The sequence below is a fragment of the Trametes versicolor genome (genome assembly GCF_000271585.1).
Source record: "Trametes versicolor FP-101664 SS1 unplaced genomic scaffold TRAVEscaffold_10, whole genome shotgun sequence".
Lineage (NCBI taxonomy): Eukaryota > Fungi > Basidiomycota > Agaricomycetes > Polyporales > Polyporaceae > Trametes > Trametes versicolor.
The window spans coordinates 2,254,514-2,271,650 of NW_007360330.1; the positions used below are offsets into that span (position 1 = coordinate 2,254,514).

Consider the following 17,137-nt stretch of genomic DNA (forward strand, 5'->3'; position numbering starts at 1 on the left):
TGCCTGTTATCGAGGAAGTCCATACCGACTTATACAAGGTTTGTCGTTCCTATAGACATGATGTCCCCGCGGCGATGGTGCTGTTAAAACGCTCACTCAGAAATATCTCCTCCGATTCACGCCGCGATAGGTGCAGGCGTAGATACTTGCGCCATCCCGTGCAAAGCAAATAACAAAGAGAAGCGGCGTGTGTCGATCTTTGGGGACATACCCCCTTCCTTTGCGGCGGAGGCGTGGGCCCAATCACGGTTCTCTTAGAGCCTATCGTACATCGAACGGTACGTGATAAGACATAGGTTGTTGTCTATCAACGGAGTTGCAGCTCGGATTACCTGTCCGGGGACTATGGCTGTCGAAGCTACCGGCTTTGATCTGCCATTCAAACGTAGGTTCCGGTCACCGTCGGCGATTTATTGACGCTTTCCGTATCAAGCCTCATACGGGTGTAGATCTGGTATCTCAACAGTCGCAGTCGGTCAGATGTACGCTCAAGACTCCACACTATGGCCCCCGGAGTGTATAGAAGCAGCACTGCTAGCGCCTCCGTCTGATATAAGTGCCCCCCTCCCCTGCGTGGTCCTATCCGATCTCCCATCCACCCCGGTCCCCGGCCGAGTGGATTAACGTCGTGATGGATTTGCCATACGTTGTGATAGCCTTCTCCGCTCTCCTCGCAGTGACTGCTGTAGCGCTGTGGAAACGCCGGATGCGTCCTTCTCTGCCTCTTCCCCCGGGCCCGCGTCCGTTGCCCATCTTAGGCAACCTCTTCGATATGCCGACCAAACAGCTGGGCCCTTCCTTGCGGGACATGGCTGACAAGTATGGTACGTCGTCGTCACGGTCTCGTACGTCTGCATTCTCGGGCTCAACAAGCTTCCGGATTGCCTGTAGGTGATGTGGTGTATCTGGACATCCTCGGGCAGCCCATGGTCGTCGTCAACTCATTCGAAGCGGCACTCACAATACTAGAGAGTCGCTCAGCGAACACGTCGGACAGGCCGCAGAGTCCTATGGCCGAGCTGTAAGTTCCATATATACATCAGTGCGCTCCGCCTCTAAGGACCAGCTCTCTACTCCAGATGCGGCTTCTTGTGGCAGTTTTCGCTCAAGGGGTACACGCAGACGTGGCGGCAGTACCGCAAAGACTTCCATAGCACCTTTCACCCGAACGCGATTCCTCAATATCGGCCCATTCACCTGCGCGAGGGTCGTCGCCTCCTGCAGCGACTCTTGGAGACACCAGAGAACTACCTCGCCATCACCCGCCAGTACGCTCCCCGCTTGCACTGTGTTCGCGCCTTTTGACTGACGCTTTCTCTAGTGCGTTCAGCGCCACGATCATGGATGCCGTCTACGGGATCGTAGTGGCGGAACGCGACGATCCGGTATTGGCCCGCGCCGAGAAGGTCACTGCAAGATTCAGCAACATCGTCACCCCCGGAAAATACCTCGTCGAGGTCCTTCCCGCCCTCCGATTCCTCCCGTCGTGGCTGCCTGGCGCGCAGTTCAAGAGAAACGCCGAAAAGTGGCGCCCGGAAATCGCTGCGGCGCGCGATGAGACGTTTCACATCTCCATGGACGCCATCGTATGACTCTCCTCCCTTTACTCTGCGCGCACAGTAGGGCTAACGAAGTCGCGTAGGCAAGAGGAGACGCGCGCCCCTGCGCGCTGGCCTCACTGGTTGAGAAGGCTATGCAGAAGGATGGAAGCATCTCTGAGCAGGAGAGTGAGCGTTTCCGAGACGTCACGGCAATCGCATTTCTCGGTAAAGTCCTATCTGTTATTTCTCCCCACGAGCGCATTTGACGGCGATGCTCATCGTTAGCCGGGGCGGACACAGTGAGTAGCGCCAGCTACCTACTGCTTAACTAGCGCCTTCTAACATCCCGCATCGCAGACATTGAACTCCATGCACGCGTTCTTCCTTGCGATGGTCCAATTCCCTGAAGCACAGAGGAAGGCACAGCGCGAGCTCGACGCGGTTATTGGACCCGACCGACTTCCCGAGTTCGCAGACAGAGACGCGCTCCCCTACGTGAGAGCCTTGGTGAAGGAAGTCATGCGGTGGCACAGCGTCGCTCCAACCGCGATCGCGCATCGCACTGTAGATGAGGACGAGTACAAAGGGTATCGGATCCCTGCGGGCTCTATTATCGTACCGAATTCGTGGTGAGCACTTTTCCGTGTCCTGAATCTTGCTGCGCACGGCCAGGTTCGTGCGGTACTCACGCTGTTGTAGGGCCATGTCGCAGGACCCCGTAGCGTATCCACAGCCTGAGATGTTTATTCCGGAGCGCTTCCTCCGTGGATACTCTGGTAAAGACGGGTCTGAAGTCAGGGACCCAGAGAGGTTCCAGTTCGGCTTCGGTCGCAGGCAAGTTACTCGACAGAAGCCAAACGCGCGATCCCCGAGTGACTGACCGTACACACAGGATATGCCCCGGGCGCCATTTCGCCAACGACGCACTGTTCCTCGCAGTTGCATCCGTACTACATACGTTCGACATCCGCGCTCCACTGGGCCTCGACGGGAAGCCTCTGCCTGTGGCTCCAAAGATAGTTAGGGATTTCTTCCTCTCGTGAGTCTGCACATGCATGTCGATGGTGACGGAGGTGAACTGAATTTGGTTCATTGTAGATATCCGGAGCCGTTTGAGTGCACTATTACGCCCCGGTCAGAGAAAGCGACTCTGCTGATTAGGAACTCAGACATCGCCGTCCCTAAGGATGGCGATGTTTAAGATCATAAGGAAAGTAATGTAGCAGGAGCAGCGCGCCTAGGAAACATCGATGAACATGTAGGAGTATCTCGCATCCTTCATTCTTATCGTGTATTGCGCAACAGCATCGCATTAGGAGCCTGGCCGCGATTGCGTGATAGTTCGAACGCACAGAAACCTTTCTGCACGGAGTACTGAGTAAGGAATACATGCGACAGGACGAGGGTTCTCACAGCTGGGCCGACGCATTCGAAGATGGCGTGCAAGTCCGAGTTGGTTCGAGCCTGCAAGTGACGAGAGTGGGTAAGACTCTGATGACGGCATGTACACTTCTTCGGCGTTTCCGTGTATGCGCGGGGGAGGGAAATGGACTTTACAAGCTCAGCGCTCAGAGACGGGCGGATGGAGAATTCTGAACAGTCCGTCGTTGACCGCCCGCTGTGACTGCTTCCCAAAAGCTCATCGGCTTTATCGGCTTAACTTGTCAGTACCCACCGTGTCCACGTCCATCACCCTTCGTATAGATATCTTTCGCCAGAGCGTATACAACTCGCACGTCGCACTTTTCATGCGTGTACAGCGCATCGGAAACAACACACCACGTCCTCGACCTCGATCCCGGTCCCGCCTTCTCGTTTAGCTTGGCGGCACCCGCTGATTGGTTCTGCACCGGTGAGAATGCCTCACATGCTTGATGTGACGTGCGGAGGCCAAGGCATTCAACGTCGCAATGCACCCTCTCATCTTGTCTAGGCGGATTTTCCAGGCTGGTGCGGCCCGCACCATCTCGAGACGAATGCAACAAGCGCATAGACGAAAACAACTTGACAGCTATCGAAAGCCCTGAGCTACAGAAAAGACATAAACTTAAAAAAAACCTTCGACTGATACACAGGCTCTCCCTGCGCGAATGCCCGTTTAAGACGGGGGGCTACAAGTCGACGCGTCAGTGCTGAGTGTATGCGTGCCGTTCGGAAGTATAGGAACTTACACGGGGGCGACGGAAGTAGCCGGTCCGGGGTCGGTGGGGAGCGTCGGGAAGGGCACGAAGAAGCACGCCTGCTCGACGTCACGGTGCGTGAGCCCGGCCGGGAAGTGCGCCTTGCTCGCGGGCGCAGGCGGGGTGGGGACGACGTCGGAGCAGTCGATGAGCTCGCGCGTGTTCTGGCCAAGCACGGTCATCTTCGCGAACGCGGCCTTGAACGCGGACTGCAGCTTCGCCTGGTTGTTCACGAACGACTGCCACTCGCACGAGGTGCGGATGTCGCGCGCGAGCTCGGCGTCGGATTGAAGACGGAGCTCGCCGTGGAGCGGCGACATCACTTCGCCCTGGTTGCTGCCGTTGCCAGGGAAGAGCGTCCCGCGGAGCTGGGTCTCAATGAAGAACTGCGTGTCGAAGAGCTCGGGGGTGGAGTCGAAAGGCGTTCCCGGGATGGTCGGGTCGATGTGGTCGGCAGCGGCGATCGTGTGCCTGCCGATTGTAAGTCAGTACTGAGGGAGGATCAGAAATAGATGAAGGGGCATACGACGCCAGGAGGGCGACGACCTCAGCGGGGGTGAACCTGCCCGCATCTTCGAAGCGCGCCAGGATCTTGGTGACGTCGTCGAACGGCTCGGGCACCGTCAGGTCGGGCGCGGGCTGGGTTGCGCCCTTGCGGCCGATGAACACGTCCAGGCGGGGCGCGCCGGGGCAGTTGCTCACGCCGATCGCACCTGCAAACTGGATGCCCTTATTAGGAAAACCCATGCGCACACTGCCACCACCGTTCGATACTCGGCGCCTCCCACGCATCTTCTCCGCTCACATTCTTTGCCGTCAACCATCTCCTCCACTGATGCATCTGCGCTCAAGGATGAGTGACCACCAGGAGGAGCATACCAATAACCTACGAGGCAACATCACCCCAGACTCTCTACAGGGTATTCACACCTGTGATGAGACGACCATGACTCGGCCCCTTCAAGTTGTCACAGCGTCGTACGCACAAAATTTCTGAGAGCGATCAACTTGTTACAGCTGTTCTCAAATCGATAGGCCCCCGTGGAAAAACGCACACAGAGGCATTCGCACCCAGATGAGGCGGCGACGCATCGCGTGAGGCGGTTAGCAGGTCGGGAGCATCGCGAAGAGGTACGCGCACCTAGGCGCGTACATCCGCGTCCTCCCCGCGTCGCCGCCCGAAACCACTGTCCATGATTATTTTTTTCACGGGCCTATCGATCTGAGAACAGCTGTAATCTCGCTGATCCCATTTCAGATACAAGGTAAATTGAGCCTTTTCACCCTCTTTCGGGTAAGTTTGTTGTGGTAATCGGATGGGTGGCACACACTACACCGCCACTGCTGACGTCCGGTACTTAAGTATCTCAGTACCACGTATCTTCTTCATATCGCCCTCGCTGCCGTCCGTTCTCTACGACAAGCATTCCCAAATACACCCACAACACACGACATGGACGAGGCGGCCCAAACTGAAAGCAGCAACGAAACAGACTCCTTACAGTGCGGCATCGGCGAACTTCCTGTCGAGCTCCTTGATCTCGTTTTGGAAAGCGTACGAGAGGACAGAGTGACCATCCTGGCCTGCTCGTGGGTATCGCGCCTGTGGCACGAAGTCGCCCTTCCGTATCTCTTCGCTTCCCTGAAGATCGCGTCCAAGTACGACTTTGTCGATTTCCACGGATTCTTGCAGATGCACCCCCACATCGCTTGCCGCGTACGCAAGCTTCAGCTCAAGGTCGCTTACACCGAATGGACGGACCGTATGAGACGCCAGGACGATTACCCTGTCGTCGGACGCGCTCAACTCATCGCTCTTGTAGCACTACTTCCCCGCCTGCAGGAGCTTCATCTCTACGACCTCTGGCTGATCGACTCGCCGAACCCCGCCTCAGACGCCCCCAATCCCCTCCCCACACGCACGCTGGAGAAGCTAACCGTCGAGCGCTGTTCCGCCCCGGGGCTAGCCACGACTCTGTCCCTGGTAACGGTTCTGAACATCATCTCGGTCTTTGACTCCATCGACACCTTGGAGCTACTCGCGATGCAAATCTCTAGCGGGACTACAAAACGCGCGCGTCATATCCGGACACTCAACGTGGCCGCGCTCATCACCGGAGACCTCAGCACACACGGGTCCCGATTCGCAGCCAGTGCCCTCTATGACCCACTGCGCGCGTCCCTCGCCCCGGGGTGCCTCCGCTCGCTCGAGCTGGAGTGCATCGGCGCGCCGTTGGTGCACGTGTCGGCGGTACTGCCCAGCTTCGGCGCACTAGTGGCGAGTGCGGCCCGCAACGCGCTGCACATCCATATTCCGTTCCAAGTGTCCCTTCCTCAGATCGGACCCAACGGAGACTCTCCAGGTGTGTATCTCGCATTCTGTAGGCTGGCCGCATCACATGTGCTAATCAACGTATGCACAGAGCATTGGCGCGCCCTCAACCTGCAAGCGTGTACCTCTCTCAGGTCCCTCACCCTCGATGTCCTCGTACCCCGGTCCAACGTGTGCCCTCCAGAGGGCTGGATAGACACCCCAGACGCTTCGGTGGCCCAGGTCTGCCGCGCGCTCCTCGCGAACGTCCCCATGACCATCCGCGTGCTTACGCTCAAGTTCTGGCGCTTGGACACGCGCTGGGGGACCGAGTTCGACAATGCGACGTCGCTCGGGCTGCGCGCGCTCGACGCTGCGCTGGCTGCACGGCATGAATACTTGAAACGGCTCGAGGTCATGATAAGCATTTGTGTTGACGAGGAGGGGACTTCGTTGGCGTTGTTGACGGCGATGCCGGAGCTGCGCGCGAAGGGGATGCTCAGAGTGGTCGAATGGGTGCCTGAAATACTGTAACGTGAGGGCGGGTGTGGTTCATCATCCGACGAAATGCATGCGTCATTCCGTGGCTCAGCGTGGGCGTGCGCTTGCTACCTACGCGACGCGTTTGTTCCCGGAACTGTCTATGAAGAACGAGACGCGCGGTTCCGACCCCAGAGATCCCGAGAAGTACTAATCCCGGGGTTTCGGCCAGAGGTGCGTCATAAACACGTCACTGGCAAGCTTTTGTGCAAACTGACGGATTCTGTCCAGGATTTTCTCTGTGCCCTGGATGGCCCTTCGCAAACGATGCACTGTTCTTCTTCATCGCCTCCATGCTGCACTTCAACATTGAGCGCTGTGCCTCCAGCCCTCCGCTCGTGCCAAAAGGAACTCAGAAGCCAGCGCACGTCAAACTCGACATCAACTTGGTTTCGTCAGCATGTTATATAAATCTCGCGAGTCACGTCCTGAAACCCACCGCATAGCCTGGTACCTTAAGAAGTTCGAATGCAACTTCGCGGCGCGATCGGCGCGGGCGTAGACGCTTATTCGACGTAACGTGCGAAGCGAGTCTTGTGCAGCTATGTCCTGGCTCGAGAGGGATATCGTGCAACTATTGAAGGTATAAGGAGGATAAACAGCTGCATATTACTGAATTTTACGGTCAACGAGGAATATCTGATCCATCGGGAACTTTCTGTCAACGCATTGAAGCCCTCACGCTCCAGAAGTACACAATGATAGCACGAAGGCCATAAAGACGGCCATATGACCTCGGCGCGACAGCGTGGAGACGGTACGTCCTTCTCGTGACATCTCGTATGGGACATGAATGTTCACTACTTGCAACACAGAGATTGCATTTCCCTAACAAGAACTGCCGCTCCTTGTGACAACAAATACAGTCTCTGAGCGCTCGGCACCCAGTCCCGGAGACAAAGTCTATCCATAGAAGTGCTCCTTGCTCCGGCATAGCGCTTATGCCTGTCAAAACTTGTAGTCTCGTGGCCCCTTGCATTCCTCCGACGTGTCTCTGGCGCACCGATTGCTCTGTATTAAAGCCCGTCTCGTGTCCCTGCTTGTGATGTTCATCCGCAGAGCTCATCTCCCACCATGATACTGTATGTTGCGCTTCTCTGCGTTGTTTTGCTCCTGTGGAGGAGATTGCGCATCTCCCGCTCTCCGATGGATGACGTGCCGGGCCCCTCGCGAGCGTCCTTCCTTCTAGGTATGTCTCTGTCTTTTGTCGCGTACCGATGCTGACTACGCGACGTGGATACCGACATTCTCTGCAGGAAACGCTCTCCAAATTTCTGGCAGGCAAAGTTGGGAATTCCATGCTGCAATCGCACGGAAGTACGGGTCTGTGATCAAACTACATTGGCTGTTTGGTGTATGTGAAACTCACGGCGTGGCGCTCACACCGAGTTCTTCACGCTGATATTTGCTCAGACCGAGGCGCTTTATGTCTTTGACCTGCTAGCGTTAAGCCATATCATCAAGAATCAGGAGAAATTTGACCAACCTTCCTGGTATGTTGAGTAAGTATCTTTCTCTATGCATTCGAACTCTACAATTTCTGACCGTAGCCACAGGACCCACAACATGATGCTCGGTCCGGGGCTCCTCTCGGTCACCGGTATGAGATATCTCGCGTCCCCTGGCTTTCGGCCGTTGCTCATAATGCACACCTCTATTGTGTAGGAGACACGCACAGGAAGCAACGGAAGATGCTTACCCCAGTGTTCTCTGCCAAGCACCTCCGCACCGTAGTACCTATCTTCTACCAGGTGACAGACAAGGTATGACTCGCCGCATCTTCGTCCGCACCCGCTTCATTCGTTTGCTGACAAGTTGTGTATCTGTTCGCGGTACCGTAGCTCATACAGGCCATATCTAATCGTGTGCCAACGCATTCCGAGAGCACAGACATAGACGTTCTAGCCTGGATGAGCCGTGCCGCCCTCGAGCTGATCGGCCAGGGAGGCATTGGGTACTCGTTCGACCCGCTGATCGAGGACATTTCAGACGCATATGCTGACGCTGCAAAGTACTTCGTGTGCGTATCATCCCATCCACTCCCGTTATACTAGTTGTTGCTGAGGTTGCTTGCACGCACGTGTAGGGTGACCGCGACCTCTCCGGAAATGATACCCCTTCGGCAAATGGCACCGTTTCTCAAGCATCTCGGCCCTTCCTGGCTTCTCCGCTGGGTTATGGAGAAGTCGCCCGTGCGCCTTGTCCGGCGCATGGTCCAGATCACGGACGTTCTGCACGAGCGCTCCCTCGAAATATTTCGCGCGAAGAGGGCCGCGATCGAAGCCGGGGACGATTCTGACTCGAAGGATATCTTGAGTATCATGCGTACGTCCCATATCCCCCTTTGGAGATATTATGTTCACAGTTGTACAGTGCGAGCGAATATGGCGGCGTCCGGTGAAGACCAGCTCCCGGAAGATCAGCTCCTTGGCCAGATGTCGTGCGTCTCTCCCTTGAACACCCCGCACGGGCACATGCGCATGCCGATGACAATAATCTTTAGGACCATTATCTTCGCGGCGATGGACACGACATCAAACGCCATGGCGCGTACGCTGCAGCTGCTCGCAGAGCACCCGCAAGTGCAGACGAAACTGCGGCGTGAAATCGCCGACGCGAAGGTAGGCAGCAACCATCTGGATTACGACCAGCTGCATGCCCTACCATACTTGGATGCTGTATGTCGTGAGACCTTACGACTGTAAGCCGCTCTTCACAATCCTGGGGTCCGTCACGATGTAGCTGATGCTAGCCTCGTCAGTCATCCAGTAGCCCCCATGATTTTCCGGCAGTGCGTAGTGACTCCGTTTTCGCACCTCTTACCTTTCATTTCGGAATCATATCTCACACCGGCCATTCCAGAGCATTCGAAGACACCGTCCTCCCTCTTTCCCACCCCATTCGCGCGACAGATGGGACGTTGCTCCGCGAGATTGCTGTCCCGCGCGGAACAAATATCCTTGTCAGCATCCTAGCATGTAACCGTGATAAGGCACTCTGGGGGGCCGACGCGGACGAGTGGAAGCCAGAGCGGTGGCTCGCGCCCCTGCCCGCGGAAGTGGAGAGCGCGGCTATTCCCGGCGTGTATTCAAACATGTGAGTACGGAGCCGCGCTCCCGTTATGACGGCTAGAGGCTTATGAGTGGTGCGGACAGGATGACGTTCTCCGGCGGCGCGCGGGGATGCATGTGAGCTGACGCTAGCCCTGCTCTCTTCAATAGCCAAAGCGCTGACCGGGATCCGTACGCAGCGGCTTCACGTTTTCGCAGCTAGAGATGAGTAGGTCTACACCTGTCAACTATGTGCGACCGTCTATGCTCAGACAGTCCGCGATTCACACAGAGGTCGTCCTTTCCGAGATGCTCGCCAACTTCACATTCGAGCTTTCTGAAAGACCCGCCGTGTGGAACCTTGCCGGGGTTTCGTATCCAACCGCGAGCACGGAAAGCACGAAGCAAGAGCTGTGGTTGAAGGTGAAGAAAGTCCATGAACAATGACTAGGCAAGCACGAACAGGCGGGCGTAGTGATATTCTAACACCAGTACACGGTAAGTCATAGTCGCATGAACTCAGATAATGTAGATGTTAAATTCACGAATGTCTAGGTTTCCGGCGGTGCCATCATGTCCGTAGTATCGTTATCCAATGGCAACTAGACATCTTAGCATCAGGGCTGAACGCCGCGCAAAACATCTTAGATCTCGCAGGTTTGTTTGTTCAGATGGAGCGAAGTAGGGGCCGGGTCGCCCATGGAGTATCAATGCTTGGGGACATCCGACACCTTGTCCAGTATTAGTACATGCGTACACTACGAGGTGGGCTGTACTTGTACCGTACGTACGTCTCTGTAAAATGTGTCAAACTATAGCTATGGGTACTTGCTGCACGAGTCTAGAGCGAACAAGTCCCTCGCTCCGAGTCAGAGCAAGGCTCTCACCCGCGTACAATGTTATAGCACTTCTCGTCTGATGCAAGGACGCGTCGCTACAGGCGCCATTCGAGTTACACCCGCATAGGGAGTGCGGAGAGCTACACCCTCAAGGCGACACACCACAACCCACATCCTCGTTCAGAAGGAAGCAACTCGAATTGCAGGTGTATATAAAAGGACCCTACACGGGAAAGAGTGGTATAAGCTCGCGCGTCCGGCACCCCAGCCAGACACGCGCGCGGTGCACAAACTCGCCAGGCCATCGTTCATAGGAACACTACTAGTAATACACGATGATAGTTGTAATGTAACACGATCACGCAACAGTCTCAGTCTCTAACCAAACACTCGCGCTCCTCAGAATCGCAGAATCACAGCACGAGGTCGGGCGGCGGCCCCGAGATATCGACGTGCCCCTTCCCGTCCATGACCGCGTCCACCGTCGACACCTTGATGCCCGCCGCGCGGTTCGCGCGCTCCTCCGCCTCCCCGAGCCCGAGCGGGTCGCGCGGCAGCCAGATCGTCGGCTGCGGCTCCACGCTCGCCGGGTGGTAGAAGTCCTTCGGGCCCGCGTCCTCGTCCACCCCAGTAATCGAATTTGGGGTATCCTCCTCCTCCTCGTCCTGCTCGATGCCCGGGCTGCCGGGGGTCGCGGTGTCCTCGACCGTCGAGACGCCCATGGCCTTGCCGCGCGTGGCGGCACCCGAGGACTGAGAGTCAATCGACCGTGAGGGGCTGATGCGCTTGCGCGCGATGCGCTTCTCGCCGTTCTCGGCGTCGCCTTCCTTGTACGAGGCTTGGTCGTCGAGCTCCTGCGCAGCGGCGGCCGCGTTCGGGTCCGTCGAGAACGTCGAGTCCGCGAGCGTGAGAGGGAGGTAGTGGTTCAGGGGGCCGTACGAGTTGTTGATAATCATGTGGAAGAAGATCTGGATGTACATGTTCAGCGGGGGAGAACTCAAAGGGGCATCGCAAAAGGTACTCACGGTGAACACGATCAGGACAATCATCAGCGCGCCCTCAATGACACCGCTCGGTTTGCCTTTGTCGTCCTGAGCGAGGAAGAACAGAGCGGCGAGGCAGATTTGCTGGAGGTACATGCCGACGAAGACGTGCTGGATAGCGCGGGGGAAGAACATGCCACCCGTCTCGCCAACCTGCTGTCCGTCGAGCTGCCAGATGAAGAGGTACTTATACATCTGGTAGAACAGGAAGAACATGACCGCTGAGAGGCCGTTGATGATCGGGGAGATAATGCTGTATGCGATAGCTATGAAGAGGGTAAGTGGAAGCTGCGAACGCCGGAATTGCGGTACGTACTAATGACGACGAGCAAGGTGATCGAAGGGAATAGTGTGCCCCATGCTACGGAGCGGAGCGTGTACTTGATGTTGTAGATCGAGCGAGGGGTAGATCCAAGGATGAACAGCTTCACGTAGTACAGAACGAGGGGGACGACCTGCAAGAAGCCGGCTGCGGTACCGGACAATCCTTGAAGCACGATGTACCTGGAGAGCTATCAGTATCAGGCTACGCTTGCGAGGCTGCAAACAGGACGTACGTGAGGAAGAAACTCGACGCCTTAGGAAGGTTCTTAGCGAGCAGGGCAGGAATCCCGTTGGGGTTCTTGACAAGGTCGGGGAGCGCGGTGATGATACCGGACGAGAGAGTGACGACAAGGAACGAGTTCTTTAGAGAGGTCCATGAGTCTTAGTCTTCATAACGATACGTATGCCACTCACAATCACGAGGAACAGGAAGTACCGCGACATCAAGCTAAGCTCGATCGTCGTCCGCTGCGTAGTTCCTTGGAAGCGTGCAAGCAAGCGCAGGATGATGGGAAGCAGCATGTTGAGGACCGCGAGCAACGCAGGAGGAAGGATACCGGAGATGATGCCAACGATGACGGGAGGGAGATCGCAGAGCCATGCCAGCCAACTGTACGTAGCGCACAGCGAGTGGACGTTCGACACCACACCAATGAACGCGACTACGGAAGTACGTTAGCTGGTGAACACTGAGACCCATCTCTGAAATGTTAAACGTACCAGGAATAGCCCACACGATGATCAAGCCGACAGTGATAGCCCAGCTGATAGCGGTGCGAATGCGCGCCTCGTACGGGTTCATGTTCAAGTTGCTCCACACGACGTCCTTGGGAGAGACGCCGACGGTCTTGGTGGCCATCCTGTACGGCATGTGATGCGTGAGCACCTGCGCAGCCATGTGCGCCGCGATCTGGTTGTTGAAGAGGATGAATGCGGAGTTCAGCGCGGGGTACATCTGCGCGGAGCCAGGGTCGGCCTTGAGCGCATCCGGGTGGTTGGTGTTCGCCTCGGGGATGTTCGAGGTTGTCGTAACGTCGCGTGCAAGTTGGCGGCGCGCCTCGTGCAGGAGCTGGTTGGTCTCAGTCAGCTCTTGGCGAGCCCACTCGATCGTGTCGACCTGCTTGCCCATGAGCGGGAGCGAGAACGGCATCCAAGAGGCTACAGGCAGACGGTGAGAGGGGCGCTTGTTCTTCGGGACGAGCTTCTCGGCGAGGGTGACTTCGCCCTGCTCGGCGTCAACGATGCTGGGGGCCGTGAGCGGGCGAGCATCGTTCGCAGTATCCATAGACATGCGCTGGTCGCCCTTGCCTGCCTTCTTCGAGGCCTTCACGTCTGCCTTCTGCTTCTTGTTGTGAAGCTTAACGGCCGTGTTAACGAGGTTGACCTCCGCGGACTCGAGCTTCTTGGCCGCAGCCAACCGACGCTCATAGATGTCCGGCATATCTTTCAGGTCCCTGCGCGACTCGTGAGCATGTGAAACCCATGTTTGATGATAAAGAGTCTTACCGGTTGAGCCAAACCTTGCGAACGCCACCGGGCAGGTGCGAGAACAGCTTGGTGAGTGCGGCCTCGGTGAGGTAGTGCCGCGGTACACCGGTGATGAGCACAGTGCTCGCCATCGCGGATGACGCGTTCTCGGGTTCGATGAGCCACTTCTGGCGGGCAGTAACGAAGTGCTTCATCTCGTGGCGGACGTTCCACCCAATCCAAACTGCGCGTCGTCGTATCAGCTTGGAACCGCTGAACATCTGTTATTTGACTCACTAGTGAAAAACCATGCAAGGATAATGTGTGCGGCGTAGCGAGATTGTTGGTTGGGGGGAACGTTGCCGAAAGTGAAACGATCGAGGCCGGTAAGGGTGCCGGGGTCCGAGCGAACGCCGGTGGCGGGGAGAAGGATGGCCCACGAAACGAGCCAGATGGGAACAAGAACCCGTACCATCATGCGCAAGAAGCGCACGAAGAAGTAGGCGTCCATTCCCGTCTTGGAACGGATTTCATGGTAGTTTGCATTGAACACAGCCCATGGCCATAGGAGGATGTTCTTGGAGAGTTCAGCCGCGCGGCGACTGCATAGACCCGTCAGCAAGCTGTACTCGGCATCAAGAGTGCTGTGAACGTGAGGAATGACAGCGGCAGTGGAAGGTGGCGGACGACACGGAAGCGTCAACTTCAGGGCTTCCAATAGCAGCTCCCATGCCTTGCGGGGATACGCGTAACGCCGGGGGACGACTGCACAGAGGTGTCGCCCCTCCTTGCTTGAGCAGCGTGAACGGGCAGTGCGAGCAAGGGCAAGAGCCCGCTACACCCCTAGAGCAAGTTCCACACCCCTCTCCTCGCGTGTACATGTCGCTGTCTCGCACTGCGGAATGCCCATCGCTGCTTGAACGGCGTAGAGGGATTAATACGGCAGCGACCAGAACATCAAATACCTCCGAAAAAGGACCCGCGTCGCTAGCTTCGTTGTCCGATCGTCGCTCCCCCTTCCCAACCCCCAGCCCCACCCCAAACAATGAACCCGCCACGACAAAACACGAACTCACGTTTTCTTGGGGATGTACGTCCGCGGCTGGTATATCGCGGGGAAGAAGGGACGGACGAGGGTGAAGATGCCGAGTTCGATACCGAAGACCGCAGCGTTGAAGACGAGCGCAGTGATGAACGTCGACGTCGACGCGCTCGTCGCGTTCGACGCGCTAGTCGAGGACCTGCGCGGGGGTCAGCATGCGCATACAGCGGCCTGCAGGGGCACTGCGGAGGGGCACTCACATGAGGGGTCGTTAGATGAGCGGTACAGTAGCCAGGGAGGGGGTATGAGACGAAGGAGCGACGGGGTGCGTGGGCGAAGATATGGAAAGTGAAAGAGAAGGGTTGACGTCGGGGATGGGGCGACCTGCCAGCCACAATCCACGATCGATCGAAAAGGCGAGGGCCGAACAGAAAAAGTGTGCCTGCACACGGTCTTCCCGTCCTCCGCGCACCGTCAATTTATGCCTGCTCGCTTGCGCCTTCGTGCCGTTCGCACACTTGATCAGCCGGCTGTGCTCTCGACTATCTTCTCTGCGCAATGATGCCTCTTTCCTGCTCTTTGCTAGCCGTTCAGAGGACGAGTTGTGCTGGAGAGAGCGTATAGCGTCCGGCGCGTCGTGCGACCGCCCGTCGATTCGGATGCGAAACACAATATTGGGCCGCTCCATGGCCCCACCACGACGTCACAGTTTGTTCCGTTTCGGGACGCCGGAACATGCGGGACGAGCCCGGGCGCGATGACGCCAGATCCAGATCTGTGCACGCCCCTGCTCATCCCCGTCATTTTCGCAAGCCTGTGAATTTGCTGCTGATCGTCATGCGGATGGGTTGCCCACCTTGATCAGAATCTCTCGCCGATGCTGCACAGCACCCTCTGTCCCTGACTTTCTGTGCAAACACCCCTTGGACGCTCCACACGCACGATGCTGTCGACCCTGGCGAATTCAGAACTGCGATCGGCAGTTTCGTTCAAGCCCGGCGCCGCTCGTCACCCGCGTCACCTTGTCTGATTGAACCTGGGCCACGAGATCCGCAGTACTCCGCGTGCTGTTTAGCATGCTGTCACAGCATGCACAAACATGCATGGAACTTTGACATCAAGCATGTTATCGAAGGTGATCGTAATGTGGTGGAGAAGACACGGAGGCTGGCGTGCAATGTTGACGACATGTGGGGCTAGCTGCGAGCCAATCATAGTTGGCCATATGATCCGCACTATTGATAATGACACGTAATGGTGGTCGTAACATAGCAACTTGACGCAGTGGAAGCGTGCAGGGCTCATAACCCTGAAGTCCCTGGATCGAAACCAGGAGTTGCTATTTTGTCCTCCTTACCGACCCACAGAGTTCTATTCCTCGCCCACAACCTCTTTTCCTCCCGACCGTCCCGCGTCACCGGCCGGTTTGCCTTTTGACCTTCTGCTCTGCAGACGCGGCCACCATGACATATGGAACGAAAGGTCATTCATTCAATGCCTTGAAGAAACCGTCAAATATGCCAGTAAATGCCGTATGTACACGGTTGGTGTCCGGTGACTATCAATCGTGTCAACTTGCCAGCCTTGGATAGCAGCTCTATGCAGGCAGACGCGACCACTATGACATGTGGAACGACTGATGTATCACGAGCAGTCCTCAGGCACATCGAATCTTCTTCAGAGGATACTTATACAGAAGGCCTCCAAATGGCTCTAGCATACTACTAGTACTATACCAAGGTCTGAAGAACCCTCCGGGCAAAGCCGTCTTGGACAAGGTCCTACGTGTCGATGTGAGACCCAAGTATGACGAAGAATCCAACCGGCGCATACGTCGCATCGGTGGCACGGTGCGCGCTATACAGTTCATATTTCACGCCACCCCCGCGTACCGTTCATTCATGACATCCACAGACCGATACCATGCCAGTTCTACGCCCTTCGAACTACTTACTCGCTTCCGAGCGACGCGGCTGCTGCGCCCCACTGCGCGCCGGCAACCAACTCGAAGACACACAAGGCGCTCCCCGAATCGCACTAGCGTCGCGCCCCCTACGTGTCCGAGAATTCGCATCGCGCCATCGCCACAATCTAGCTACATAGGACGCGCTGCAGGCTGGCAAGATCCCTCTAGCCCGTTTGGTCCTAGACCGCCTAGTGCGCCCACAACGTCGCGCCTCGCCTGGACCGCTCAAGACCTGTTTCACCCACGGCCGGTCTGGGGTCGAGGACGACGAGGAGGTTTGACCGGGCGCGCTGTTGAATGTTAAACTGGATATACTGTGTAACCGGGCGTACCGGCCAGCACTGACCGTGGAACGTCTGCATCGAACACGGCGCACGAGGTACGCAAACTCTCGGCATGCGCGTCACCATGGCTGGCTCGTGCTGAACGACTTCACAGAAGACTCTGGTCCGCGACGAACATTCTGTTGGCCAGAGCCGAGTTCGCACTACCCGGTCCTCGTGTCGACGGGAAGCTTATCGTGAATTGTGCATGACGCGTTTGCGAGCTTGCACTGACGTACGAGTCGCGTAAGGAGCGCTGTTTGAAGTGCAAGTCAAATTGGCCTACCGAGTACCACCTGCTCCGTGCGCGGGCGCACGTCTCCCGTGAGCTGCCTCGCGCAAAGTTTGCTACGGTGTCGGTTGCCCGGACAGCGTGCCCTCCAAGGAGGTGGGTTATCCGGCGACGTTCAAGGCTTCGACAGGATCGTGTGGTCTGCAACCCTACAGTGCGGGATGTTCACAGACTATGACCTCGGACCGAGGCGCTTGTACGGGTTCTGTAGTACGTTGT

General features: G+C 57.0%; 5 protein-coding genes and 1 non-coding gene across 6 annotated transcripts; 4 read left to right on the forward strand and 2 right to left on the reverse strand.

Moving 5' to 3' along the window:
* Positions 1–706: 706 nt before the first annotated feature.
* On the forward strand, positions 707–2,742 carry TRAVEDRAFT_130652 (O-methylsterigmatocystin oxidoreductase; the record flags this gene model as incomplete). Its single annotated transcript, XM_008044273.1, has 9 exons — positions 707–824; positions 892–1,021; positions 1,080–1,268; positions 1,322–1,586; positions 1,643–1,780; positions 1,899–2,170; positions 2,241–2,368; positions 2,415–2,580; positions 2,640–2,742. 9 exons carry the CDS (start codon positions 707–709, stop codon positions 2,740–2,742), a joined length of 1,509 nt encoding a protein of 502 aa, XP_008042464.1.
* Positions 2,743–3,639: 897 nt separating this feature from the next.
* On the reverse strand, positions 3,640–4,468 carry MnP13 (heme peroxidase; the record flags this gene model as incomplete). The annotated part of the gene is made up of 3 exons (XM_008043876.1): positions 3,640–3,652; positions 3,713–4,192; positions 4,248–4,468. The coding sequence occupies 3 exons, from the start codon at positions 4,466–4,468 to the stop codon at positions 3,640–3,642; spliced, it is 714 nt and encodes a 237-aa protein (XP_008042067.1).
* A 706-nt stretch (positions 4,469–5,174) lies between these two features.
* Positions 5,175–6,726, forward strand: TRAVEDRAFT_51443 (uncharacterized protein; the record flags this gene model as incomplete). Its single annotated transcript, XM_008043877.1, has 3 exons — positions 5,175–6,084; positions 6,145–6,548; positions 6,625–6,726. The coding sequence occupies 3 exons, from the start codon at positions 5,175–5,177 to the stop codon at positions 6,724–6,726; spliced, it is 1,416 nt and encodes a 471-aa protein (XP_008042068.1).
* Positions 6,727–7,718: 992 nt separating this feature from the next.
* TRAVEDRAFT_51444 (cytochrome P450) lies at positions 7,719–10,228 on the forward strand (the record flags this gene model as incomplete). Its single annotated transcript, XM_008043878.1, has 16 exons — positions 7,719–7,761; positions 7,829–7,926; positions 7,986–8,074; positions 8,129–8,172; positions 8,238–8,335; positions 8,414–8,592; positions 8,659–8,897; positions 8,946–9,012; positions 9,076–9,273; positions 9,334–9,363; positions 9,435–9,668; positions 9,728–9,760; positions 9,823–9,851; positions 9,915–10,045; positions 10,115–10,120; positions 10,178–10,228. The coding sequence occupies 16 exons, from the start codon at positions 7,719–7,721 to the stop codon at positions 10,226–10,228; spliced, it is 1,569 nt and encodes a 522-aa protein (XP_008042069.1).
* A 416-nt stretch (positions 10,229–10,644) lies between these two features.
* On the reverse strand, positions 10,645–14,955 carry TRAVEDRAFT_31085 (DUF221-domain-containing protein). Its single transcript, XM_008043638.1, has 10 exons — positions 14,598–14,955; positions 14,372–14,536; positions 13,593–13,897; positions 13,335–13,539; positions 12,549–13,282; positions 12,243–12,490; positions 12,062–12,189; positions 11,821–12,008; positions 11,487–11,770; positions 10,645–11,429 (listed from the first exon to the last, which is right to left on the reverse strand). Coding segments are annotated over exons 1-10 (2,814 nt in total). The 5' UTR covers positions 14,600–14,955; the 3' UTR covers positions 10,645–10,874.
* A 652-nt stretch (positions 14,956–15,607) lies between these two features.
* Positions 15,608–15,679, forward strand: TRAVEDRAFT_t166. The gene has a single exon. It is a non-coding gene; the product is annotated as a tRNA-Met (tRNA).
* Positions 15,680–17,137: the final 1,458 nt, after the last annotated feature.

What these genes read in the sequence shown, in the direction of transcription:
- TRAVEDRAFT_31085 (XM_008043638.1), bottom strand. An exon ending in CCTTGCATGGTTTTTCACTA is followed by an intron (nt 13,540 to 13,592) that starts GTGAGTCAAATA and finishes GACGACGCGCAG; the next exon opens with TTTGGATTGGGTGGAACGTC. An exon ending in CATCGTGTGGGCTATTCCTG is followed by an intron (nt 12,491 to 12,548) that starts GTACGTTTAACA and finishes GTACTTCCGTAG; the next exon opens with TCGCGTTCATTGGTGTGGTG.